Genomic DNA, 26,501 nt, shown 5'->3' with positions numbered 1-26,501 from the left:
ACACCATCTGTTGAGTTGGAGTTTAACTTGAAATAATAGATAACGTAATAAACAAAAATTCACTTGGCGCCCTGTAACTTCTAAACAAACTCGAATTCATCAAAATGATGATTTAAACCCACCCTAATATTCCATCAACCACACCATACTGGAATTTCATAAAAATCCCTGCCTTCGAGTACAGAGAACAATCGATTTATCGTGGAATGAGTCCCCCGTAAACAGAGTTGGGCGTTGCTCGAAAAGAGATTTCCCCAGGTCTGTCTACGAAAGAAAAAGCGAGGGCTGCGAGGAAGTATTTGAAAGGAAAATACGATTCGTCGAGCAGGGATGTCTGGATGGTCGCGGCTCGAGCCGTAGAAACGGCGGCAGCTCGCGGGGGAATGGGACCGATTCGGCGGCGGCGGCCGAGCCGCAGTCGCAGCCACAGTCGCAGTCGCAGCCGCAGGCATCGCGCGGAACCAGCTCGACTCATCGCCACAATGGCACCGAGAACTCGCGCGACACCGATTTGCTGTCGCACGCGGCCTCGGCATTGCGAAGGCTGCACTTCAAATCGGCTGGCGGCAGTCGGAGTTGTCGCACCGTGCCGAAGGTCGTGGTCATGGGATCGAGCACCGCCTCCGAAACCACGATCAACACCAGCACGGACAGCGCCAACACGATGCTCACCATGGTAAGCTTGTTTGCGAAAATTGAACAAAATCGACGACCAGACTGGAGAATGTTTATGCAAATATTTTCGCAGATAAAAGAAAAGAAGTGGCGAAACTTAAATGAAAGCATGTCTTACCTGTAACATGTGTATCATTGTTGATATTGTATATATTTTTGCTAGAAATGCATAAACATCTGCAGTCTATTGACGACGTTAGAAGAGTCTCCAGGGTACAGTAATTCCTGCGACAGCAGGCTATTACTCTTGGGTCAGTAAGTCCCAGGATGTAAAGAACCTAATGATCCGCCACCTCAACGACCACTTTTAAAGTCACGCTCAATTTCGCCACATAAACAGACCTGAGAAAGAATCAGACCCTTCCAAACCTTCAAATCTCTGCTCTAAGAGCCCAAGAGTACACTCGAATTTTTCCAGACCGTTTACAACGCCGTAACACTTGGAAGACCTTAACTAAGACATAAACGACCCAGTGCGTTGGCGGCGGGTTAACTATTACTACGTCGAATACGTCATTGGATTGCTCTCCTCCCTACTCATCCCTAGCTATCGATACGGTTCCATTCGAAAGACACTTGAACTGATCCCAGGTGACGACCACGGACGGAGAGCAGCCAGACGACAGTTTCGACCTGGTGGACATCCCCTCGGAGATGTCACCGCCTGCTCCACTGTCGGCAGCTCCGCCGCCCGAGCCAGCTCCACCGCCACCGCCACCGCCTCCACCACCGCCCCCGCCACCCTCGCCGCCCATCGCCGATTACACGACCGCGAACGAGAAGGGTGCCAAAACGAGCCCGTTAACATCCACCACCGTGCGAACGGAGATCACTGCCCGTCTCGATGTCCGGGCGTCGAGTACCTCGAACCTCCTCGACGAGACCGACGCTCCATCGGTCGATGCCACGATGCTCACTGCCACTGGTCCCACCTGCGAGACCAGGGTGTCCGTTTCTGGCAGGACTCCCCCTCTACCGGACCTACGAGCCTCCGACTTTTTTAGGTTCGTATGCTCATTCAATTGGGGGAAGGAAGGAGGATCCTTTGACACTGGTTGTTGGGAGGATCTAGAAGCATTGGAGTCTGCAATTTTTTAAGTGGGGGATGATTAAACAGTTGTATCCTTTCCTCGAGGCTACTGGTAGACATCATGATTACTCATGAGTACTTTTATCCTTTGACACTGGTTGCTGGGAGGATCTAGAAGCCTTGGAGCCTGCAACTTTTTAAGTGGGGGGTGGTTGAATAGTGGTATCCTTTCCTCAATGCTACTGGTGGGCATTATGATTGTAATGAATTTATGGAGGAGTGACTTTGGTCTCCAATCGGTGTTAAGGACGTTTTCTCTTGAGTTGGAGTTCAATACACCACCCAAGCTTGAATATGGATTCTCCAGATCAATAGATGCTTCCTGAATAAACCCTAGGTTTCATGCCAAACTTCCCCAATGAGAGGGGGTACTATACTTAGACTGTATACACATACTTTAGACAAGATAAAACTGATATCATTTAGAGACTCTTCAAAGCTTGAAAATTCTCCACGCTACCACCTAAAATGAAACCTCCCCCACTTGAATAAATACTTTAAACAGAAACTTACCAACACTTCCAACTACCACACCCCTATCTATCCTAGAAATTAACATCCCAAACCACATCGGATGAAACTTCTCCTACTTGAATAAATACTTTAAACAGAAACCTATCAACACTTCCAACAACCACTCCCCTAGCCATCCTATAAATTATCACCCCAAGCCTCCTAACCGTCCTACTTCTGCTCCACTCCTGCAGTACACCGGTGAGGGGTTCGGTGGACGCTGGTCAGCCAGATCCGGACCACCTGAACTCGATGCTGTCGCTGATAGCCGATAAGGCCCAGGACAGCAACAGTCGGCAGTGCAACGCGTCGTCCAGCGAGGGCAAGCACGGGCAGAAGAGGCCAAACGTGAACGTCACGACGAATCCGTTGGACATATCGTTGATAGGAGCGTGCGCAAGCAACGAGCGATCGTCCGATGGTCCAGGTAGGACCGGCGGTAGCAAGCTTCGAGGAAGAGCAGCCGCCGGTGAGTCGACTAGATCGTGCCTAATGCTACCGATTAATCGACACATTAGCGAGAACGCGTTATCTCAACGCCGTGTCTCGATTAGTATCGTCCTATCCGCGAGGTGAAACGCGGGGCGAACCGAGTGGTAGATGAGCGTGTCGAAAGTCGATGGACGTTGTTTTCGCTAAGAAAATCAATTGTTGTTGTTGTTTTTCTTTCAGAATCTCATCCCCTCGTTTCGACCATTCATTCATGGGTCAGGCTCTTTTTCCCGTTTTGCGCAATAGGTATACAGTTGGTTGTGCTCGAGTTTACGCTTCGAGACGTTTCACGAAAACGAGAGATCGCTGGATGGAACACGATTAACGAACGCCCGTAATCCCCGCTGGGGTGCACTCGAATCGATTACACTCGTTTACATGTATCCGGAGAAGATATCGATTCACTTTCCGGGACGTCGAGCTTGTTTTACCTTGGACTGGGACAGAAGTTCACGTGGAACGTCTCGGAGGATAGAGTAACAGTGGTAGGGCCACTCTTTCTTGTGCGCGGGGACGAGGTACAGGCACATAAACGGGAGTTACCGTGCCCCTGAAGCCTTGTATCGTTTAATACAGTTTCATCTTCGGGTAGTAGGTGTGGAATAAGAAATATCAGTAAAATAATTCCTAATTCACATATTATCAATATTGGAGTATGGGTAGAGAACTTTTTGCTTCACTCAAACAAGGCTAAACGGGACTTAGTAGGATGAGATTCAATTAGACGAAAAAATATGAACACTGATGCCCTTTAATCGCAAGTGCACCCCATCCAAAGGTGAAGACGGTGAAAGAGACATCGTCGAGCGTCGTTCCGTTCGGATCCAACACGTCCCAACGACGAGGAGCTCGACGATTCCAGCGATCTCTCGGTTCGTGGCGATCTTGTCCGTGGACAAGACGAGGGACGCACTTGGCGATTACATATTCGTTTCCGCTCCTTGGCTATACACCTTGAATGCATATTCACTCGGACGCTTGCGTGTCGAGTTGTTTAGCGTTTTACGTTCGATTCACCGCATCAACTCGACGCTCTCGATTTCTCGTTTTTTTCTTACGTTCATTGCTTACTCTTCTGAACTGCGAGTCACGTGGCTCTCTCTCCTCGATCGCGACCTGGACAGGCGATCGATCCTCCGTTCGTCGTTCGCTAAATTCCACGTCAGCCCATCGACGACATTTTATGCACCGTCTCGTGGCATTTCGCGACCCTTCTTGCTACGTTCGTGCGAGCCATACCGGAACAGACGGCGATCGATAATCGTTAACCACGGGAAACGGAAAACCGGAAACCGGAACACGTTGACGAGAACTGTTCGACGGGGAATCCCTCGAGGAGAGGAGAGCCATCAATTATCGGCCACTCGACCCTCTCGTTGCATCGTTCTGTTATTGTCGAAAATCGACAAGTTGGTGCCCCTGTTTCAGTCCCAGACAGCGCATGCTTTCTGCCGATTTCGCCGTTAGTAAATGTAACGTAGTTGATTGCGCTTCGTTTGCCACCGCAGGTTCCGCCGAATTGCCGCCCACCTTTCTTTCCGGCGCTAACGTCAACGTTTCGCGCCGCGAACTAATTTCTTTTCGCTTCCAAACACGGAAGAGTATCGCGATTTCGCGGACTGCTGGCCCACTTGGGAAAGGAAGGGAAACGGTGAGGCGAGGGAAAGTGAACGCGACGCGAAAGAGGAAACGAAGCTTCGGGTGGTCGAAATTTCATAGCGTCATTATTAATTGCTCAGCCATTTTGAATCATGTGGAATCAGGGGCGGCAATTCTGCTTGGAAAGACGCACGCGTATTCTGTATCCGACGCTTAGCACTTTGCGGAAAAGACTCTCCTGGCATCGTACGTTTCTCAGTAGAGTCTCAATAATTTCATCGCCCCAACCCTTTCGTGACTGACCAAACCAAGGGAGGAAAGCAACCGAAAGCACATGTTCTCGAACCTTCGGTTTGCTTGGCCCAAAGGGTTGAACTTGGAAAACATAGATTTGCTAACGAACGAGCAACACCAAACTAAAATTTATCAGGATGAGAAAGACTAAGGAAAAAAAAAATCAAAAAGTGATAAAGTTATACGAACATGTCGCGTTCAACGATCGGAATAGGAGAGACCAAACTCGAAAAGCGAAAAACTGAAACGTTGCGATGAATGTCAAAGTCTGAAAGGAAGAGACAGGCGCGAGACATGGCGCGTGGGTGTGGGAGAAAGGTGTAAAGGAAACGTAGAACGCGTGAAAGCGCTCGCGATGTCCGGTGCTCGGAGGTCTTTTGGTAATTCGCAAAAACTGCGCCACAGGCGACATCGAGGAACGAAGGTAACAGGTGTGTTTTGCTTTTTTTAATACCAAAAAAGGTGGCAACGCGACTGGGAACAAGAGATCCACGCAAGCAGCGACGATCGTGGTCCAACAACCGTCCCTCTCGTTGGACGGATCGGCTGGGGCCGCGACGATACTCTTGCATCCTGAGGTGGACGTCAGACGACGAGAGGAGAACATGAGACAGTTACTGGACGTCGCGAACACGCTCACGTTACAGGAGATACACGACTTCGAGATGAGGTTAGTCACTTTCAATCATAGTTTTAACTTTGTTGATCCTTGGAGCCGACCTAGCTGCAACCAAACGATAGTTGAACGTTTGGACCAGTATTTGGTTCATTCCTGAAGAGACTAAACATGGAAATGTTAAGTGTATTGTATTATCAGAGCTGAGTTTGTTCACACGAACAGATATGTAAATTTTACTCTGCCCCAAGAAGAGAAGCATAGCTCAACAAGGTAACCAGCCCTACTTAAGTTGAGGAACCCTCTTCCACCACAGCACTTTTCAAAGCAACAAGTGTTGCCTGCATTCCCCTCCTCAGGGAACCTAAAAGAAAATTTTCAGAGTCAATCTTCTCTACTTGCCAACCCTTAAATGATAGTCTCAACCCTAGTATCCACTTCTCCATATTCCTCATTACTTTCAGAACCAAGTAAATCTGATCACCAACCAAGAACAGATCCTCGAGCATTCAAGTTACTATCGAGAGGTCTCCCAAGTCGATCCCTTCGCCTGCCACCCCCAAACTTGATAGCCTCGCCCCTATCGCGTCCTCCTCGACGCCCAGACCACTCCACCGAGTATCTTATTAAACTCGTCGAGCCTACACACCCTCCGCCCCTCGTTTTCGTAACGATGGACCAACGAAACAACGATGCAACGCTGGCTCTTCTGTCGCAGATACGGTAGTCCGCATCACAGCAGATCGCAGTCGGTTAAGACGCCCGGCAGTCGTTCGTCGGGCAGACCAAATTACCTGTGTCTTCCGCAACAGAGATCGCGAGTGGCGAGTATGCCGAACACCGGCGTCGAGGAGGAGTACTACAGGCTCCGACACTTCAGCATAACCGGCAAGGGGGTGGTGAACCGAGGGGACTCCCTGAAGAGCCGGAGATCGCGGTCGAACAACAGCGTCGCGTCGAGCAACTCGAGGTGAGACTTTTCTACCCTCGATAGCCCTCATTTGAGATTATTGACAGGAGTAAAGGAAACTGGGATATCGGCCAAGGACAGTCGTAACAGAGTGATTAATTATCCGCTCGATTCTACTCTAAATCGAACGCGTGAGTTTACGTGTGGCATAAAGCGTTTGAGCGACGTAGACACACGTGTTGGACCTTAGAGGAGGACCCATGGCGCGACGTCGAAAACCCAGCACAAGGGGTCGAATACGTTACCCGAACCGTCATCGTCGAGGTGTCGATCCGCGTATCGAGGCGTATATTCGAAACAGCAGCGATGGCCGAACACGAAAAACGGAGAAAACGGGACGAAAATGAGACACCGCGGTAATTCGATGCGGCGACGTTTCCGTGTTTTACGAGCTCGTGATATTTTCATTGCCCACCGGCGGCGTCTACGTTGCATACTTCTTTCTTTCTATTTTCTTTCGTCCTTTTGTCGCTCTCTTTCGGCGTGACTACCAACGGCGGTGCAGCACGGAACACCTCACGGCTTCCTATCCTGGCTCGGCGAGGAACTCGGCAGCTGGCTCGTTGGCGAGCTCACGCGAGAGCAGCGCGTCTCAGGGATCAACGCCGTATCGTGTTCTCATGCTGGGAGCACCCGCCGTGGGCAAGAGCTCGCTGGTCTCGCAGTTCATGACCTCGGAGTACCTGCACGCTTACGACACTTCGATCGGTAAGTGTCGTCTCCGATGTCGTTCGCGATGGGACTGACAAGGTTGATCGTTTAACACGTTCGTTGCCCCGTCACGATGAAACTTTATTTATCACTTTTCTTTTAAAACTCACTACTTCGTCATCGCTACTTTCCTCACTTTCAATTCTACTTTTACGTCGTCCAGTGAACATTTTCAGGATAAACAAATTTCACTGATGTGCGTCTGAGAAAAAGTATGCTTCTTGATTGAATCATCTAGAATAATTGCAATGAGATATCTCGCAGATCTGTATCTTGCAGCTTATCGCTTTTCTCATTCAAGAATTAAACTTCGTATTCTTTATTTATTTATAATGAAAAGGAACGGGCCTACTCGAGTTGCACCACTGCTTATACCGGCGCTTATTTCTTTATTTCCTTTCTGGCGCGTCGACAGTCCGATTTGGGCCCCACAGGAAACTCGACCGAATCGCGCTGAACAACGAACGTGTTAAATGAAACACCCTAAATATCCTTGGTGTTATCGACAGCATAAGACGTTTCCTCGTTATGTGATTGTATCAGTCCCATCGCAGTGTCGAGACAAGTGGAATGGAATTCCTCTTCCTCGAACCGCAAGTCCAGTCTCCAGAAACGTTCAAAATCCAACGATTAAAAATAGACGATTCGTTGCAACTGTAGGTGCATCGAGACGCGAACCTAATGTATTTCATTTCGCAGAAATGAATTCAAAGCGGATTCTTCGGTTTCTATTTCAATCATTTGTTTCGAACTAGTTTTCAATGACAAGATCTCTCAATACTATCCGGCAGCATGACACAAGAAATCGCAACTGAGAGCGTCGAAAACGGTCGATGAATAAGTTAACCCGACCCTTTTCGACCCTCCTAACGGGCTTCCAACCGTTGAGAAGATCAACCAGTCAGATCCACGGTAAAGAAAAAAAAAATAGTGACGAGGCTACCTCTGCGGTGGTATAAGATCAATCTTAGCGACGGGTAGTACTGTATCCTCTCAAAACATACCCTTTTCACCCCTTTAATCCCCCCCCCTACCCCCAGAGTGAAACGCGTTAAATCCACATCTGAATGTTTGGGTGCAAGGTGTACTTCCGATTATCGTGTTTTCGAGCGAATTCTTTGCCTCTGGGTACTGCGTCTTATATTTTTGGATCTACGCGACCCTCGGGTTCTTCCTTTGCAGACGACGACTCCGGGGAGAAGACTGTCAGCGTGCTCTTGGCCGGAGAAGAATCCGAACTGACCTTTATCGATCATTCCTGCGCCGAGATGACGGTAAGTTGTAAGTCGCGCGTAATTGAAGCGCGCCCGTGGCTAATCCACAGAGAATGATCGACGATCGCGATAGCCTCGGGTGTCCTATGACCCATCGGTCCTACCAGCTCGCCTTCGTGGGCGTTCCCTTCATTGGAATTCTATCAGGTTCAATGGTTCCCTGGTTCGGGAAAAATCTTCTCTGTACACGATACGATCGATAGAGGAGTCTCCGTTCATTATGAAAGTGGCGTAAGCCCATTTGTCTTTGTTCCCAGATATAGAAGGCTTTGCATTCCTATCGGATGAAAAATTGCGAGCGCCGACTGGCTCTCGTTGGTATGCCATCAGTGATCGCTGATAAGTAAATTTATCAGGTGTTCGAGGAATGCAGACGTTATTGCGGATCGAGGATGAATTATGCGTTTAATTTGTTACTGCAAGGTCTTCTTCAGAAATAAATGTGGATGGTCCTTACAATTTTTTAAATATTCTAGATATCGTGTATTCAAGCTAGAATTCTTCTTAAAAAGGAACATTAAGCCTAAATGATCTAGCGATATTTGGACAAATGTATGTTTCTATGACTTACACTGCTTTCATGATTATCAAACTTCAAAAGTTCCCTCCGATACCCAATTTAGATGGAGCACGTCATCTTGCGTGATTCCTTGCAGACCTTAGAGCAGTCCAGGCTTCGTATTAACAGCTCTATAAAATATTTTCGATATGTTACCATCACCCGACCTGCTCGATCCATTTTGATCGACCCAAGAATGTATGCCAACGCACAGAAAATCGTGAAACCCATGCCCTTCTCGGTCTGCTCGGTCGGATTGCAAATATCGTTAAAAAAAAAAAAACAAGCATGCCCCGTCTAAATTGGGGTTCGGATTAACCCGTACGTATCTCGTTATGTCCCACGAACGAGGAAATTCGGTCAACAGTGTCGGTTGCGGCCTGTATACGTTCGCGAAACGCGTTCGGCGGTATGTATCAATTTCGTCCAGAAGTTGGAATAATTGGAATAACTAGCGATAACGTAGAAGGCAGAATAGGGGAGCAATGCGGTCGATCGCGCAGCATTAATCGGTTAGCGGCAAGCGCGTTAGCCTGGGCTCGGCGAGCCATCGCGAGTGGCGATTGACGAGCATCGAGCCATAACGTCCGGTCAACCATAAAAGCGGCCCGATGATCGATCAATCCGTGTAGCCTCCAGTCGATGAGATTGACTACTCCGTCAAATCCAGCGTACACGACCTAGCCGATGGAGCAAACTGAATTTTCACTGAGGACCCACTTACTCGACACTTTTGTTTTCGATGGAATCACGTTTGAGTTATGGAGTATGAAGAATTGAAGATTGTAACGGAAACGGAGGATGCATATGAAAGAGAAATTTTAGTGTCAGGACTGAGATGGACCATTGGAATTGGTACCAGCTCGTGGATAAATTCTAACCCTTAACGATCTTTACTGATAAAGACGTTTCGTCATTCGCCTTCTCACTACTTGTAATTATATAATATTTATATTTTTCATGTTGCCTGTATCGAGGCTGCTAGTTTTGATGTTCGTGGCCAGTGTAAACGAGACGATTGTAGTCGGATAGCGTGGTAAAAATCTGCCTTGAAACTCGCAATTTCAATGCAGGTAGCGAAAAAATAATTTTTCAGTAAACTGATGATTCCATGCATCTGCCAAATCTTCGAGAACAACCTTCCCTATCCCCTCCTTATAACCTCATCGTCCACGACTAGGGCGATCCACGTGTAAAATTTGTTGGATCCACCTAGTTCTCGACCTGGTTGCGACCATTTGGCTGAATTGGGGTTTCGTTTCTTTTTTCCAGCCAGAAACTTGCATAGCGACGTACGAACCGCACGCGTACTGTGTCGTCTACTCGACGACCGATCGAACGTCGGTATGTGTAGCCGAAGAGGTTCTGCAAACTCTTTGGTGCAGCGATCACGTATCGGCTCGAGCGGTAATCCTTGTTGGAAACAAAGTCGACCTCGTTCGCAGTCGATTGGTTTCGACCGCAGGTAAGAGGCCGAGTCCCCTGCCCTCGCGGATAAATCCGTGCAGCAGCCTTGAAGCTGATATACGCGAAATACGCGAATCATCGCGTGCGTTCGTTTCGTGCCGAGCATTATCACGCCCTTTCGTTTCATCGGGCTTTACCTCGGTTTCGTATCGAGGCGCATAACGTATAAAACGTCGTATCTCGATCAGATGTTCGCGTGTATCAACCGACAGAGCGTTTTGTCGAGATGGTTTAAAAAGAAAAAAAAGGAGAGAAAAAGAATTCCTTCGCTGTTGTACGTAGGCGAGATAACTCGAAAGCGAGCTATAATTTCATCGATAGCATCGGCCAACAGGGGAACGGCGTGTAACTGTTTAATTATTCAACGTTTCGGTCCGCGAAGTTGCGTGACCTTCGGGCATATGTACACCTTAAGTAATAACAAATATAATAATTGGTCAGATGTTTATGCAAGTATTGCATGCGAAATTCGTTTGACTGTGGCCAGAATGTATGTACGTATGCATCGCGAATAAAACAGTATAAAGTGTATATATGTATAATGAATAGTATAAATAATTGGAATATGCTATTAAATCGCGAAAAACTTGTAAAATCCATATTCTGAATCCATATTCTGAATCCATAGTCCGAATTACTTCATTCGTCACTAATTAAGGTGTGTGTGTGTGTATATATTCTCAAAGGTGACGCGACCTTTCGAACTCAACGTTGAATAATTAATACCCTATCATTTCCTCGTAACTCGATACTCCTAAGTAGGCTCGAATAAAATACTCCTTTCGGAAGAATACAACTCTCCACGTAAAAAAATAAACGAGCCATGGTTTCGTGTTACAGAGGGAAAGTGTATGGCTACATCCTACGACTGCAAGTTCATCGAGACGTCCGTTGGGTTCAATCACAACGTCGACGAGCTTCTGGTAGGCTTGCTCACGCAGATACGCTTGAAGCTCGAGAATCCTGAGAGAACGAGGGACCTCTTTCGGAAGAGGTCGCGAAAGAATCGTAGCAAATCGCCGTTAGGATCGTGCTCTGAGAATAATTCGCCGAAAAAGTATCGCGGTAGCCGTACGAGTACAAGTCTGAAGGTACGAAATTTATTGGGTAAGGTGTGGGCGAGGGACAGCAAGTCCAAGAGTTGCGAGAATTTACACGTTCTATAAAAATCGTCCGTCTTCGCATCCATTCTCTATGCTTTCAACCCTTTCTACCTGATCATCATTACCTATTTGGATTCTATTCGTTTCAGAAAGTAGTCGTATTAAACTAGGGTTGGCTAGGAAAGAACAATTTGTCCCATGATGTTCATTTTCTTTAACGTATGTTCCTGTGAGTCTCAGTTGTAAGTTGGCCACCAGATACATTTACTGGGACGTATACGTCCCAGTAGGGTCGAAAGGGTTATACCTTGCCTTCCACCCTCTTGCTGTAAACACATCTTCCCCTCCTCTCTTGTGTCGTTTTCTCGTCTGTCGCCACCTCGTTCGCGTGTGCTCGTTTCTGTTCGCAATTTTCGCCACCTCGCTTCGTTTTGTTGGTCCGTTCGGTCGCGTGAACGACTACTTTGGATTTCACATCGCAGAAGCATTAGGGGCGCAAACACGGTATTGTCACGTCATGAGAACGCACGAAACCTCCGACCCATGAAATCACTTACTTGCGCCGGAGATTTATGAACGAATGCGCTTAGTTACGCGACTCGTTCAAAGTTAAAGCTAATAATAGAACTGAGAACGTTACTTTACTATTTATATTATTAAATTATTTAGATTAATTCAGAGTTAAGCTCCTTTCACTGATTTAATTTAAACACTCTCGCACTGAAAATGGTCAAGTGAACAGAATTTAAAAAATGTAATTTTGTGTTAGCTGTGCATTGCGAATTATTTGATTTGAGACGAACAGGGTTACAAGAGGAGTACAAAAGTACTTTGTATTACTTTCTTTTTTTTTAAGTAAAATTGACGTATTGACGATTACTACGTGTGCTCACGTGACGTGCCAACAATATTTCCTTCTTTATCTTCTCCTTCACCGAATCACCAACCATACTACTTTGTCGATACCTTTTTGTCGCGATTACCCCCGTCACCATAGCACCGTTCCCCCATTCTGATGATAAACAAGGAACGCGATTAAACTCTTCGTTAGTCAGAACAAGCATATTTTTATTTCAAAGCCTTCGATCGTGGTATTTTGGTCCCCTTCGGCCCCAATCAAAATATAATCTAAGACAAGATACCGAGAAGAGCTACTTTTGCTCATTGGCAATTTAATAAAAACATTGAAATGTAAGGCAACAATTCTCTCCCGTTGATATCTTAAGAAGAATTCCACAAATATGCAAGATATATTTAATTCCAGAAGACCAATCGTTTATTGCTATTCCAATATTCTTATTTACCACCGAAGGAGACCAAGAACACCACGACGCGTGTTTAAAAATAAATTCACGCCTGTCCAGACCGACGAAAGGGGATCTACTTCGACACACAAGCAATTATTCGAGTAATATTTTAAATAACGCGACTTCGTATCGTTTCGTAACGACGACGACCAAAACAAAAACGGCTTAAATAACCGAAAGGATGGAAGGAAACAGACCAGCGGAAACGGATCCGCTGTTGAAAAAACGCGGCAAGCGTTTTCCCAGGCGCCCAAAACGTTTTTACGCACTCTATAATCGCGCACTCGATGATACATCTCACCTTTCGCTTTTTATTCATCGACCGGAAGCGCGGCGAATATAGAGAGAGATTGCTGAAATACATGGAGTGCAAAACGACGCGCGTGGATCGTTAACGATCGATACGGTACCCGTAAATATCCGAACGAGCACAAGTATATGCATACGCACACGTTTGCAGATACGTAGATCGATTATGCACGTATATACATGTATAATACTAAACTAAATTGCACACACTCGAATGCACGTAAACGCGACACGCCCGCTCGCACTTATGCACGCATGCACACTGTACACGCACGCGAGTCGATTTCAATTTTCCGATAGCAGGATGTTTCGCGATACCAGACATTCTCGTCGTTGTACGCATATAACTGCGCACGTCTCGTACACGTTTCGACGTTCTTTTCTATTTAACGTAAGAGAATTTACGCGAGAGCAGGCAAGAAACCGGTGCATAGTTAAATACGCGCGCCGAGAGAATGCGTTTTATTTTTGTGGACAAATCTTCTGAAGACATCCACGACCTTTTGGAGAAGCGTAATTAATACTTCCTTAACCGTTTTTAAAAATCAAACTGAAATGTGACCGCCCCCATTTGATTTTTATCAGGACACGAGACTCTTCCAAGCAATATATATTATACATTTGTAAATTTTACAGAACGTTTATAAATCTTTTCTAAAGTTACGAATTGTTTATAGACGTACAAACTTTTTGTATTTTTATACATCGTTGAAGTTTACAAATTTGTTGGACATCCATGAATTTTGTCGTGAAATTATAAACCTGTTATACACCCACGAATTTGTTGCAACATGGATCCCCTTAGCAATAAATTTATAAACCCACGGACTCGTTATACAACCAGAATCTTGTTATAAATTTGTTATATATGCCCATAAATTTGTTGTAAACTTATAAATTTGTTATAAATCCACATATATATGTATATAAATATATTCTACAAATTCGTTGTGAATTTATAAACTTTACAAGTGTTTTGTAAGTTTATCGACTCGATACTCGGTAACTTTCTAATTTTTCATAATTAAGAAATAAAAGTTTTACGAAGCTCTGCGATAGTACTAATATAGAATTATTAAGTCATGCGAATGCGGACGCTATTGGAACTTAGATCAGGTCCTCGGCAGTTTTTAACATGATCGCTGCAACAACCCACGGTCGTCGCTTAATGCATTCTCTCGGCGCACTTAATGTATTTACGTTCCATGAGACGATGAAGTGAATCTAATCAGAATCACGTGATTGCACATCTTGAAAGCAGGAAGCTATTCCCCAATTGCGTATAAACAACAAATTTAAAACAAATATTTATTCCTAAAAAGCAATCGTGTTTCCAACACAAAACGAACTGCGAACTTTATGCATTTATGATATAAACTAATATAACAAACACATACTAAACGTAACCAAAAAGTATGCGCACCAACGTAAAGTGAAATAACAATGTTATTATAGTGACTGTATAAATTATGTATACTTCATGCATGTTTTCTATACTATTGTACGTCATAAATGCACAAAATTCGCAGTCCAGCCATTACTCTGTTAATTTCGATTTATTCTTAACCAGCAAGAATGGTTTCACGTGGTGCATTATTCATTCGAATAATGAACTATCGGCGATCTATATATTGATTTTACCATTGCGTCCGGTCGGAGGTCGACACAGCGGACCAACGAAAAATTCTGGTCACGCGTCAATCACGTGGCTCTGTTTACATTCAACCTCCGCTTCTCGTGGAACTTGTTATGGAATTGAAACGTCGCGCGCAGAAAAGCGTATTTTAAACGGATGGATCGCTTAAGCGCGCGTTCGCACCGCAAAAGGTTACGCCCTTGCCTCGGTGGTATACAGAGAAGTGAAACGAAATAAAAAAGAAAAAGAAAAAAAAACAGAAATTAAAGAGAAGGAAGCTTAACGAGGTCTTTTCTTCCCCCCGGATCGTATTTGGTACCAAACGTTGAAACTAGAGAGAGAAAAGACCGTAGCGCTCTTCGTCACACTTTCCTCTCAAGCCTATCTCGAACTTTTAACCCTCCAACTAACCCTCTTCACCTTCCGTTCTACGAATATACGAGTCACTCAATGTCCTCCTTTTCTCATTGTACGCTCGATGTATTGCTGTCCTATTGTGCAATGTAAATGCAAATTAAATAAATTAAATAAGCGATCTATGTTCTTCAGAGTTGTATAGACGGCGCGTAGATAAAGGTAGCTATTTTCTGGTTACCATCGAATTTTATTGCACGTTAGACAAAGAGTGGATGAATCTAGTGAATTACGTATTAAATTGGCGTGAGAGACCTCGTGCAGGAATATACTTGGATAAATTGAGTATTTATTCGTAATGAATGAAATAGGTAGCGATATTTCAACGGTGTCGAGCACGTACTGTCGATGGAGAATTAATTGCGAGTGGAAGTTCTTGCATTCTTGAATTTTATTTTTATTAATAGAATAAACGCAGATTGGAGACATAAATCTATGTATCCACACGATAAATTCCTGCCCGAGATTTCGAATGAGCATAACGCTCTCCGGTTATGGCGTATTCCGGAAGGCTGTTCCGTAAAGACGTTCTTTAATTGTTCTGGTGATTCTACTTTATTAACCACTGGGTGGGCGAAACTTATTGCAAACTGTGGCAATCTTCTAGAACGCCATCATTGCGACGAACCTAACGATTAACTCGTTAAACAAATGTATTTAGACGCTCCTCGTACAATGGGATCCATAAAAGATATCACTACCGACGAACGATCTTCACCACAGTGTCACACGTGCGCAAGACAGATGCGCAGGAGACATTTGCCGTCCACTTGCTACTCGAACACTGAACTATACAGTAGAATCTTGTTTATACGAACCAGTGATGGGCAAAACCCTAGATTTCGAATAAATCTGAAGTTTACCGATATGTTTGTCTCGTTTCCTCTTTTGAACATTTTCCAAAGAAGGAAACGTAGAGAATCACACCACATCGGCAAACTTCACATTTAATCGAAGCCTAGCGTTTTGCCCATCTCTGATACGAACAAAATCATGCTCAGTCTCGGATATACGAACTCGTAGCTGAGCTTAGTACCCTAGTCCTTCGTACCTAAGTTTAGTAATCTCAAGCCACCCTTAACTGAGCCTAGTACGTGAGTCTACACCCCTTGTAGCTGAGCCTAGTATTTTCTAGCCACTCGTAGCTGAGCTCAGTGCCTCAGTGCTCTAACCTCCCGTAACTGAATCCTATACCCTCTTTCGAACATTTTCCAAAGAAGGAAACGAGACAAATACATCGGCAAACTTCAGATTTATTCGAAGTCTAGGGTTTTGCCCATCTTTGCTCTAGACTCCTTGTAGCTGAGCCTAGTATCCTTGAGTACCCTGTAACTGAGTCCAGTACCTTCTATTCCCGCCACAGCTAACACCCCAGACTGCTATTTCCTGCGCATCTACCTTGCGCACACCTGACGCTAGTGCATTGCCACCTGTTGAAACTTTTGTGCATCCCATTGCACACGTAAACGAGCGACCAATTTAACTACGTAGTCGTTAAGGATTGCACCCGTCTACGAAGAGTCGCAATTTCTTTTGGAAACCGATGGTTCACCGATATTGGCTTTGCCATGCTTCGAGGCGTGATCGATCTTAGCTTTTACGATATTGAGCGACAATTCATCGACAGGGGACTTTTAGAGTATTGTATTTGAATACGCACGAACGCGTACACAATTCTCTGCGCGACAAGAGGACCGAATTCGCGACAATTCACATCCGTACTCTTCCGTAAGCGTCAGGCTGTGTTCCCACGTGTGCAACGCCTACGAGAACTAAAATAGCAATGTACAAAGTTTATCTTCGGAGCTTTATGAATGACTTTAAAGGTTGAGTCCAGGGACGAAGCGAAAGATTTTAATGCCTGAGGCTGAGGTACTTGAGCGTGATTGGGCTGCGACACATGAGCGACGCTGATGGTCAACAAAAATTATTATAAAATTGAGCTAGTACTAGATGATAACGTATCGAATATGATGCGATTCATCTGAAAATAAATGCGAGGAATCGAGATAATACGCGTATTAAACGCCTTCGTAAGTCTGTAAACCTTCTTGTACTAAAAAATCGACTTAGGGTTAGGTTTGTTCGCTCGCGTCTTATTAGAATCGTATAAATCCATGCGAGATACCAAATTGAGTAAAGTAGAAATCACAAAATTATGTCACACATAAAAGTGAACAATTTAGAAGGAGAAAACATTTTTTTAGAACTTTGTATAGATAAAGGAATATTAAGAATATTAAAGGAGTATTATTACTTTTTAATAATGTAACGAATAAACACGTGACATCATTTTTCACATCCATGTCTTTGAGAAAATGTTAAGTACATTGCATGTACTTGTAATACTTGTATAATTCATTTGTACCTTATTCGTACTTTTTATAAACTTAATACGCTTGGTGTAAACGCAATTGAATTATACACGCTTAGTGTTTAGTGCGTGCTACTTTAGTTAGCATAAAAAAAAAAGAAAAAAAAATTAGTATGGTGTAAACGAAGTCATTGTTTTAGACGCGAGCATTCATACCAATGGAAACGCTCTGCTAGCGCTTGCAGTTTTGTTGTAAGCGTCGCTTCTGCGTGAACCCGTAACGAGAGTCAGGTATTAAAGGGTATGGTTGCTTTTAAATCGTACGACAAACGGTCTAGGGTCAGAGATGGACAAAGTTCTTATTCAAATAATAATTTCGATCAACGAATGAAAGATGAATCGTTTCTTCGTTACTTGTTATTAAATAAAAATTAAACGTCGAATTGTAAAATGAAATATATCACAACGAACAACTAAACGAATAAGCGTAAAGAACAAACCGTGATGTAAAAGCAAAAGTCGTGTATTTCCATTCGTGATAAATTATACGAATAAAATTTCACCCATCTCTGTTCTGGATCACGTTTTACGCTAAAGTCTGCACACGTGGGAATGCGGCCTAGAGATTTACAGAAACGAAGCAAGAGCTCTCTTCCCCACCTTGTTTACTGCACACGAGCGAGTGCGCAGCCTACGCGCGCACGCACGCTTTGCCCTACACCCCTTTTCAACCCCTTCTCGACGATACCGTCCTCTGCTCTTCTCTCGAACGTGCGAAAGGCGAGAGCAGCGACGTTAAACGCCACGAGACGCTCGCGTTTATCTTTTTCGAAAAGAAAATCGAGAACGAGAGAGCCATTTAATAGAAAGGACCAAAAAACTCGATAAAGATTAAGAATTACGCGAAGTAAGAAAGAAAAACGGTGGGAGCGACGCGGAATCAATCCCCGTTCCGTGAAGGGAACGGTGTTCGGTGACGATTATCCGTCCATCTACGTTAAAAAAAAAAAAAAAAGAAATTTTCAAGAATCCTTCGTGAGCGACAGTCAGGTTTAACTGGAAACGCGTGAAAGCCAAAAGGAGCTTCTCGCGAAGGTGCCGAACACCGTTGTCTGAACACTGAGATGGGCAAAATTCTTATTTAGATAAAAATTTTCGAGTAAAAAGATAAGCAACTTTTAAAATGTGTTACACGTCGGAGATTAGACAAGTTTAATTTATAGAATTCAAATTATATTTCAAGGTGAACAAATAAAAAAAAAAGAAGAGAAAGAAAAAAGATTTCAATGACCATCGATCGAATAAACGTTTGCGAACAGATCGTTGCACGTTGTTTTTTTTATTCGTCGTCTGCTAGTCGAATAAAATTTTGCCCTGATCGAGGCCTGAACGAGGCAGGCCCTGGCATTGCCCTCGAGAATAAGCAAACCTCGAGGTGGATGCGCGGTGCAACAAACGAGACGTCTTTCGACGGGACGTCACGTTTCCTTACAATTAGATACACGTATGTACGTACGTGACCAGTTACACCAACGGACACCCCCACATTGCGGACCATAGCCTAATCGATTAGGCGATTTCTTCGATCGACGTTATTACATACATATGTATATCCCTTGTACGTACCTGTGCGCGTTGTTATATTATTCGTATAATATCGCGCCGATTTTATTGTCTCTTCTTGTTAGCGTATCGAACATCGTTAATTGCGTGCCGATCGTTACTGTCAGAAAAAAAAGAATGATTTCTCGATATTGTCATCGGGACGGGAGAACGCGTGGAGGCAATCGGAAGTGCGAAACGAATATTTGCCAACCGATCCCGATTATCCTCGTGCCACGAAGGACACCGCCAGCGATGACAATGAATACGATACCGACCAACACACACCGTTACGATGATAACCACTACGGACATTCCATTCGTTTCTATTTGTATTTCTATATCTGTACGTATGTCCAATATATCTGGAGAAAATCTTCAACGATCGTTTTCTCGAACATGCGTTACCTCGCGTGGGTGCACCTTGGCTCGAGACGAACGGTTTACAGTTCTTTTTCCCTTTTAAAAGGTTATCCTGATTTTTAAAACTGAATTTTTTGACGTCGATGGTGTTGAACGATAGCAATTTCCCTAAACGAAATACGGGTAACACGGAATGGAAGTGTAATCGGTGAAATAAACAGACGCCATCTTTCTTTTTCTCCTCTATGGAATTCTATTACATACAAGTACTCAGGGATCATTTTTTCTATCGATGAAAATTGAAGCCTTTAATATCCACTAAAACTTTGCATCGATCTACTAAAGAAGAAACGGAAGTATCCTTACTTACTTGGAAATAGTGGAATCTTTTCTTTAATCTTCAAACAATCACTTACTTTTTATAATGCAAACACTTCAATTTTAGAACAATACGGCTAACGTTCAATGCGTAAATATTCTAAATATACTCACTTCAGTTAATTACAGAGCAGCTTCTACGAACGAGATTCCCGAATCAACGTTTCCAACTTTGATGCTTCCGTCAAATATGTTTCCCGGAATCACTGTTGAATATGAAGAGTGCGCTGCAATGCAATAATTTTTTCATGCAGTCGATAACTCACGACCGGTAAAAATTAAACCTGAATAGGTAAATGCTAAGAACCAAATGGTAAATGGTGAGGAACAAGGTTTATCGACTTTGGAAATGATTTAAAGTAGATCAATTTGTATCAAACTCTGCATTGGAATTCAGTAAACATAAAATAACGTATATCTAAAAATTGTCTAATACGTGGTACAATAATGTTTTTTATTGTACCAGTGCCCTTAGTATTTTGCATATTTCTTTTCAACAACATACACACAGATGTATTAAAATGCAATGATACGTTTTCGACGAATAATAATTAATTCATTCTATTCATAGCCTATCATAAAGTTTATATTGAAATAGCACCAGCTAACATTTCATTTGCGCGGGAGCTAAAAGAGTGTACCGATATAAGTGGGTAAAAGTAGATACCTACGTATCGATGAACGTCGTTGATATGCTCGATTATGAAAAGATCCAAACAGCTATTTATAACCTCACATAATTGCATCTAGGCCTAGACTCGATATTTTTAATTTCACGAGTAACATTATGTTTTTAAAACTTTTATCATGCAATTGCGACCGAGTAAACGATAATCTTGAAGCGATTTTGTAATCTAATCGCAACCTTCCTCGTTTTCTATAGAAAGGCTTGGTTATTCCAGTAATTCTAAATAAATTATATCCATGCCAAGATCATGGATATGCGAGCTCTGTAAATAGGTAGGGCTTGTATACCTGTGAAATATAATAGTACGCATGCAATGCAAGTATGAAAGTGTGCTTGCGTAGGTACTATTTGCCTTGCATACACGTATAGGGTATTAATAGTTGCTTGCTAAGATGTCACAGACATCTGTATATAAGAGTAACCTCTACGTTCCTCGTACAACAGATGTATCCAGCACATCCTCGGTTAATTTCGGATTTTCCGATTCGACCTGCTAAATACTCGTTACACTCGGTCAAGTACGATCAGCTACAATCAGCAACGAATATTGTGCTGCACGGCGTAGCAAGGTTAAACGTATGATTCGTATCCACACTGTTATTAAACGTTAAAGGATAATATCGTGAAGCATATTTTTGTATTAGTCGAAAGAATGTTTCGCAAAGTGTCTCCGATCCGTTCGACGTCGTGTCGTCTCGATTTTTAAAGTTCAACTATCTAAGGAAACGATAAGGGACAAGTGTTTCGTAGTGTTGTTGACGTATGTCTTTCCACAGTGCTTTCACGTTCTGACAGACACATCGAAGTCATTCTCGATTTTGTCTATTTAAGGCACTAATCATGTCCAAGCCAGATGGACCTAAATTTGTAACTGCACTGTTTTCCTTTAAAGGAAAAAACAATGACGAAGTATGCCTGTTTCCTATTCTCAACTATTATATATTTTCCACGAATGTGATTGCTTCTGTGACTTAACGGTCCTCGCAATTATATTTTTAGCTTTGCTTTAAAAAAGGAGACGTGATAACTATAACACAGATGGACGAAGAGGGTTGGTGGGAGGGTACGTTGAATGAGAAAACAGGCTGGTTTCCATCTAATTATGTGAAAGAATGCAGGCCTCCAGGTATCAGCTCTACAAAATGATCTATTACGATAATTTTAATGAGTTCAATAGTTACTTCTGATGCTTGTTCATACTTAGATGGTGGACTTTCAACAGTCAAGACATCTCCAGAGAAAACTGTACAAGAATCACCCACACAAAATAAACTCAACCGTGATATCGTGTTAAAAGATATAGTTGATTCCGAAAGAGTGAATGTAGCAGAATTGCAGGGCTTGATAAATAATTTTTTACATCCGTTAGAAGCAGCCAATGTGTAAGTAAATACACTGTTCAATAATGTAGACACGGCTAATTGAATTCTTTGTAAATCTTATGTTTAGATTAAACAAGGAAGAGTACAAGCAACTCCTAGGCAATGTGCATGAAGTTTTAGAAGTGCATCAACGGTTGCTTACTAGCTTAGAAGCAGCCATGACGCAAGGTTGCTCTTCTAGAGTAGGAAACCTTTTCTTAACACTTGCACCAAGATTGAAATCCATTCATACAACGTATTGCGGAAATCATCCGCGAGCAGTGTGCATTCTAGACCGCTACAGGTATATGCAGGAAGTTATTAAGGGTTTTCTTCTAAATTTAGGCAAATTGATGTCCAAAAGTAATGCTTCGTTATAGAGATGAATTAAATGAATTTATGGAGGATAGTGGAGCTATATCACCTGGTATATTAGTACTGACGACTGGACTTAGTAAACCCTTTCGAAGATTAGATAAATACTCAGCCATGCTTCAGGAGTTAGAAAGATATATGGAAAAGAATCATCCTGACAGAGGAGACACTCAGCGCAGTATAGTAGTATACAGAGAAATAGCGGTATGTATATTTATCATACTCACAAGTAACATATTGTTCAATATTTATTCCTGTATTTATTCTCTGTTTTATTTGATAGGATCGATGTGCATCCATACGAAAGCAACGCGAGTTAGCACTTCAAGTATTAACTAGTGGTATTAAAGGATGGGAAGGAGAGGAGTTAAGCTCGCTCGGAGAAATTCTTTACGTCGGATCTGTCACATTAGCAACAGGGGCCACTGGACTAGATCGTCGAGATAGATACTTCGTTCTTTTTTCCACAACTTTGTTGGTGCTCAGTGCCAGCCCAAGGATGAGTTCTTTCGTCTACGAAGTATATTCGAAACCACATATCTATCTTACCGCCAGTTTTAATACGAAGATGCGCGATCGAACAATTTTAAATCACGCATTCCTTTTTCTTTTACAGGGCAAACTTCCGTTGACTGGCATTAATATTATTCAAACGGAAGATACCGACGAAATTAGAAACGCTTTTGAAATCACAGGTAAGAATTAATACTCGTTTCCCATAAAATAGAAGATAAATATATCTATACGGAGGAAACCGTCGAGAATTTTCGTAAAAGTCTCTCGGTTTCTTGTTCTCCTTCCCCTTCTCGCTTGTTCCCTTAGGGCCGATGATCGAGAGCATACTCGTGCTCTGCGCCACTAAAGAGGATCAGCAGCGTTGGATCGAACTTTTGATTCAGGAACAAACGACAAGCAGCAGTCTAGTGAAATCGTCGACCACGTCACGCGTGAGTTGTAATCTACCTCCGTACGCTCGCCTCTCGAGGTATTTTGCCAAGCTGGTCAGGAGAAAGATTATACGTCCCGAACTACTGAAGAAATTACTGTATTTGCAATATGTTTTGAAGCCAGATTTAAGTAACGTAAAAATGCGAAAGCCTAACGTAACGACTTATACGATTTATCCCATGCGAGATAGTAGCCGATGTGGGTCCAACGATTCCGAAACGAGTTTCGGGACGAATAAAATCGTGGGGGAGCAACGATACGACAATACCTCCAAGTTGCGTAAATCTACGTTGACTCTTGATGTAAAGTATGCCTTGGGCGATCTCGATCTTAGCACAGTGGGGATAAGGAACGGTTCAGAGTTCGTATCCGAACACAGCAGTACGCGCGATACCAGCAAAAGTTTACCCGTCGCCGTGTTTACGTCTACCGTTACTCTGCCCGGTATTACCGTCGCTGATAACGCGAACGAAACCGAACTTCCGGTTTCGTTTCCCATCGCGCGTCATTTCTATCGTGATCGACACTGTAATACAAAGAACCAACACGTGGACCCTGCAGGCGCGATGAACTGTTGGAAAAGCATCGGATGTAATCGAGAGCAACCGATCATCGTTGCTTCCGACGTACAACGTCCGACGATCGAGTTAGATTCTCGCGTGGACGCTAGCGTACATTCATCGGATTCGGGAATGGCCGAGAGTTATCGATTTAACTCCTTCGAAATCAATTCGTCGTGTAAATCGTACACTTGCATCGGTAACAAGTACGATATCAGAATACCTGAGAGAACTTCATTAGGCGAAAGTGAAAATGATGAGAACAACTTCGAGCACCAATGCATTTGTACCTCGCCGTTCGATTCCACTCCCAGGGATAGCGCGCATCTGTCCGATTTATCGAAAAGTATCGAAGACGTTTTAAGTCCTTCGATTCGCGACGCAACCGACGCAACTCAGAATTTTGATCACCCTTTGCACGACGTCGACAAAACGGAAGTAGAGGGCATCGCGGACGAGTTCGAACGCTCGACACAGAGAAGGTTCACTCAACCGATACCGTACGCTCATCAAACCATCATACGAAAAATTGGAAGAAAACCGATTCAACCGGATCGTCCTATCGTCAAAGACGATTACGACGGAACGAGTCAAGTCTATACGTCGGGGCTGTACGCTCATTGGTGGTTGAAGAAATCTATACCGTTTTCTGGATGCACAGATCAAGGCAAGCTTCCATGGCATGGCTGTTTTCTCTTCTTTTTTTTTTCATTCAGTTAACGTCTTCACCCGTTTTTTCTTACTAATTGTATGTATGTAGTACCTTACCATATATAACGAGCGTATGCTTTCGTTTCACAGCCATGTTGTGTGAAGTAAGCTTTCGCTTTGTTAATACCGATACGCAACGCGAGAAATCGAATTGAAAGAGAGAATCCGTTTTAAACACATAAACGGTTAGTTTTCTTTGCAATTTGTACCTTTGGAATACTGTATGTAGAACACTTGACGACACAACGAGGCATGTTTACGAGATTTCAATCACACTTTAGCTATTCATAGCGAGCCTGTGTTGCTGGTGCACGATGTTTTATAGCTTTAATTCTTGTGTTTCCTGATCCACCAGATCTGCAGTCAACAGAACGGGAAACAACAACAACCACAACAACAGCAACGATCGATTGCGGAACACTGTCCATCTTTAGGGATTAGAACGTCATGGTGTATCGCTTCGTTACGTCCAGCTCCTCCTCTGTACACTTTCAGGGCATTTGGTAAAACTGATAACAGTTTGGATTTATCACGTGCACCACGACCTTCTAGTATGAATTCAAGTCAAACTTTTTGAACTACGAGAATATATCGGTATAAAGAATAATACACTTTCTCGCTTGTAGACGAACGACAATTCGAAGAAGATGCGATTATATTGAAGGTGATCGAGGCATATTGTCTTTCCGTCAATGCTAGGTTTACCGTGCACTCTGGCGAATCGACTTGTAGGTTATATCGATTATTTTTTCAAACGGAATAATTTTGACGAATAGTAACGTTATATCATAAGTTATATTTCTATTTCAGCAATGTTAGAGTATGGTCCGAACAAAGCACGCGATAGGACATCTCTAACGCCTAACAGAGGAAACTGGGAATTTTGTAGCAATAGGTAAGTTCTATTAAATTTTAAGTGGGTTAATGTAACTGTCGATATTGTACGTTTACTTCATTTGTAGGATATTATCGGAAACGGTGAAAACGTTAAAAAGTCAAATGACAGATTTGCAATCGCAAATGTCTTTATTGACGAAACAGTTGGACGAAGAGAGAAGATCGAGACTTTCTTTAGCCGCTACGGTGAAACGTAGTATGGGGGTCGTAGATGGTTCGGTGCCCTGAACTTTTTCCTTGCACTATTATGATTCCTTATCATAGTAGCCAACAAATGTTCACTTGCATTCGTAATTTTTTAATACAATGTAATCCGGGTTTTACGATGAGAATGTTCCTTAGACCATAAATTTTCTACCGCCCTATTTTCTAATAAAGGCGTAGCAAGGACGAATAAATAAACATATAAAATTATTTATACCTTTCTTATCTTGTACGAAATCGATGCGTAAAAAAATAAAGATTAGTAATTATCAAACCAACCTATACGAAATGCACAATTGACGTTCATTGCAAAATCTCAATATCCATTTGCTGGATTTGATTATTACAATTAAAATTACAGGTCGCTGAGGACAATCCACAATTTTTGTTCATCTTGGTTTATTTTTAATACGTTCGAGCTCATTTACTCTACTTCGTGCGTGTTCTAACCTATGCCACGCCATTTGCAGAACCTTTTGGCTCGCGTAACCAGAGCCTTCGTGTGGTTGCCCTAAAATAGACGCAAAGCAAATGAGGATTTAAGTAACTTTGAATAATTGTTTCGAATCATCGGTAGACGAAGTACTTACCTGTCGAAACTTGCGTCAAATAGTTGATTTGTTCGCTTAACTTGGATTCCACATGACCTAGCGTTTTTAGAAATTGTTGAGTTTGTGCTTCGGCTTGTTTCAAGCTAGACTTTTCTTTGCTGAGCTCCACAAACGCTTGACCTATACAATAACAAGAACTAACGTGTCATTTGGTGCAGAAATCGACACTAGACGAGCGTGAAATAAAGTGGCATTAATCACCTGCACTTTGTAAGCAAACAATGATATCTTTTTCGATCGTTTCCAAGATCTGTATTCTTTCCATCGGCGGCGTCATTGCGTAAAACAGTCAATTATATTTGTACGAATGAAAACAGGGAAAACTAACCAAACAATGAAAAACAGAAACAACTCCAACAGCACGATGTAATGGTGGAGCTGGGATCGCGAGGGTAACCGAATATAATCGAAGATAGCCGAACGGTGGCGCTAGTGTTCTTCCCGCTCGTTCGCAATTGCA

General features: G+C 43.2%; 3 protein-coding genes and 1 long non-coding RNA gene across 9 annotated transcripts in view; 2 read left to right on the top strand and 2 right to left on the bottom strand.

The window, feature by feature from the left end:
• The window catches only part of LOC128880454 (uncharacterized), a 39,163-nt gene extending 18,734 nt beyond the window's left edge, over positions 1–20,429 (bottom strand). Inside the window, exons 1-2 of the long non-coding RNA XR_008457828.1 lie at positions 20,354–20,429; positions 19,801–19,913 (exon numbers count right to left, since the gene is read on the bottom strand). This is a non-coding gene — a long non-coding RNA (uncharacterized LOC128880454). The remainder of the gene's footprint in view (positions 1–19,800; positions 19,914–20,353) is intronic.
• LOC128880263 (uncharacterized) lies at positions 332–19,327 on the top strand. Of its 2 annotated transcripts, XM_054130158.1 has the most exons (10): positions 332–676; positions 1,267–1,679; positions 2,473–2,747; positions 2,951–3,016; positions 5,126–5,333; positions 5,998–6,249; positions 6,755–6,957; positions 8,143–8,234; positions 10,066–10,258; positions 11,101–19,327. In XM_054130158.1, exons 1-10 carry the CDS (start codon positions 605–607, stop codon positions 11,424–11,426), a joined length of 2,100 nt encoding a protein of 699 aa, XP_053986133.1. In that variant the 5' UTR covers positions 332–604; the 3' UTR covers positions 11,427–19,327. The 2 variants fall into 2 exon arrangements, with proteins under 2 accessions (XP_053986133.1, XP_053986124.1); XM_054130149.1 differs by lacking the exon at positions 2,951–3,016 and having other exon boundaries at positions 472–676.
• Positions 20,430–20,508: 79 nt separating the features above from the next.
• Positions 20,509–25,637, top strand: LOC128880200 (rho guanine nucleotide exchange factor 7). 5 transcript variants are annotated; one of them, XM_054130036.1, is made up of 12 exons: positions 20,690–21,283; positions 21,374–21,500; positions 21,579–21,756; positions 21,824–22,039; positions 22,116–22,314; positions 22,394–22,630; positions 22,727–22,805; positions 22,933–23,057; positions 24,685–24,880; positions 24,956–25,057; positions 25,140–25,224; positions 25,292–25,637. In XM_054130036.1, the coding sequence occupies exons 1-12, from the start codon at positions 21,215–21,217 to the stop codon at positions 25,452–25,454; spliced, it is 1,776 nt and encodes a 591-aa protein (XP_053986011.1). In that variant the 5' UTR covers positions 20,690–21,214; the 3' UTR covers positions 25,455–25,637. The 5 variants fall into 5 exon arrangements, 2 of the variants coding, with proteins under 2 accessions (XP_053986001.1, XP_053986011.1); XM_054130026.1 differs by having other exon boundaries at positions 20,686–21,283; positions 22,394–22,805; XR_008457777.1 differs by lacking the exons at positions 25,140–25,224; positions 25,292–25,637 and adding an exon at positions 20,509–20,646 and having other exon boundaries at positions 20,819–21,283; positions 22,394–22,805; positions 22,933–24,285.
• A 72-nt stretch (positions 25,638–25,709) lies between these two features.
• Positions 25,710–26,451, bottom strand: LOC128880440 (mediator of RNA polymerase II transcription subunit 11). Its single transcript, XM_054130540.1, has 3 exons — positions 26,243–26,451; positions 26,021–26,161; positions 25,710–25,941 (listed from the first exon to the last, which is right to left on the bottom strand). The coding sequence occupies exons 1-3, from the start codon at positions 26,316–26,318 to the stop codon at positions 25,820–25,822; spliced, it is 339 nt and encodes a 112-aa protein (XP_053986515.1). The 5' UTR covers positions 26,319–26,451; the 3' UTR covers positions 25,710–25,819.
• Between the last annotated feature and the right edge of the window lie 50 nt (positions 26,452–26,501).

The sequence above is a fragment of the Hylaeus volcanicus genome, chromosome 1 (assembly GCF_026283585.1).
Source record: "Hylaeus volcanicus isolate JK05 chromosome 1, UHH_iyHylVolc1.0_haploid, whole genome shotgun sequence".
NCBI classification, from domain to species: domain Eukaryota; kingdom Metazoa; phylum Arthropoda; class Insecta; order Hymenoptera; family Colletidae; genus Hylaeus; species Hylaeus volcanicus.
The sequence above is the reverse complement of the archived record's forward strand: the minus strand, read 5'-3'. Positions and strand labels throughout refer to the sequence as shown.

Bases quoted from the DNA above. Each gene is read 5' to 3' on its own strand.
- LOC128880263 (XM_054130158.1), top strand. From the start codon at position 605: ATGGGATCGAGCACCGCCTCCGAAACCACGATCAACACCAGCACGGAC. The intron at 677-1,266 runs GTAAGCTTGTTT...AACTGATCCCAG, and splicing joins CCAACACGATGCTCACCATG to GTGACGACCACGGACGGAGA. The intron at 6,958-8,142 runs GTAAGTGTCGTC...CTTCCTTTGCAG, and splicing joins CGCTTACGACACTTCGATCG to ACGACGACTCCGGGGAGAAG.
- LOC128880200 (XM_054130026.1), top strand. From the start codon at position 21,215: ATGTCCAAGCCAGATGGACCTAAATTTGTAACTGCACTGTTTTCCTTT. The intron at 22,806-22,932 runs GTAAGAATTAAT...TTGTTCCCTTAG, and splicing joins AAACGCTTTTGAAATCACAG to GGCCGATGATCGAGAGCATA. The intron at 25,225-25,291 runs GTAAGTTCTATT...CTTCATTTGTAG, and splicing joins TGGGAATTTTGTAGCAATAG to GATATTATCGGAAACGGTGA.
- LOC128880440 (XM_054130540.1), bottom strand. From the start codon at position 26,318: ATGACGCCGCCGATGGAAAGAATACAGATCTTGGAAACGATCGAAAAA. The intron at 26,162-26,242 runs GTGATTAATGCC...GTTATTGTATAG, and splicing joins TGTTTGCTTACAAAGTGCAG to GTCAAGCGTTTGTGGAGCTC. The intron at 25,942-26,020 runs GTAAGTACTTCG...CGTCTATTTTAG, and splicing joins TTTGACGCAAGTTTCGACAG to GGCAACCACACGAAGGCTCT.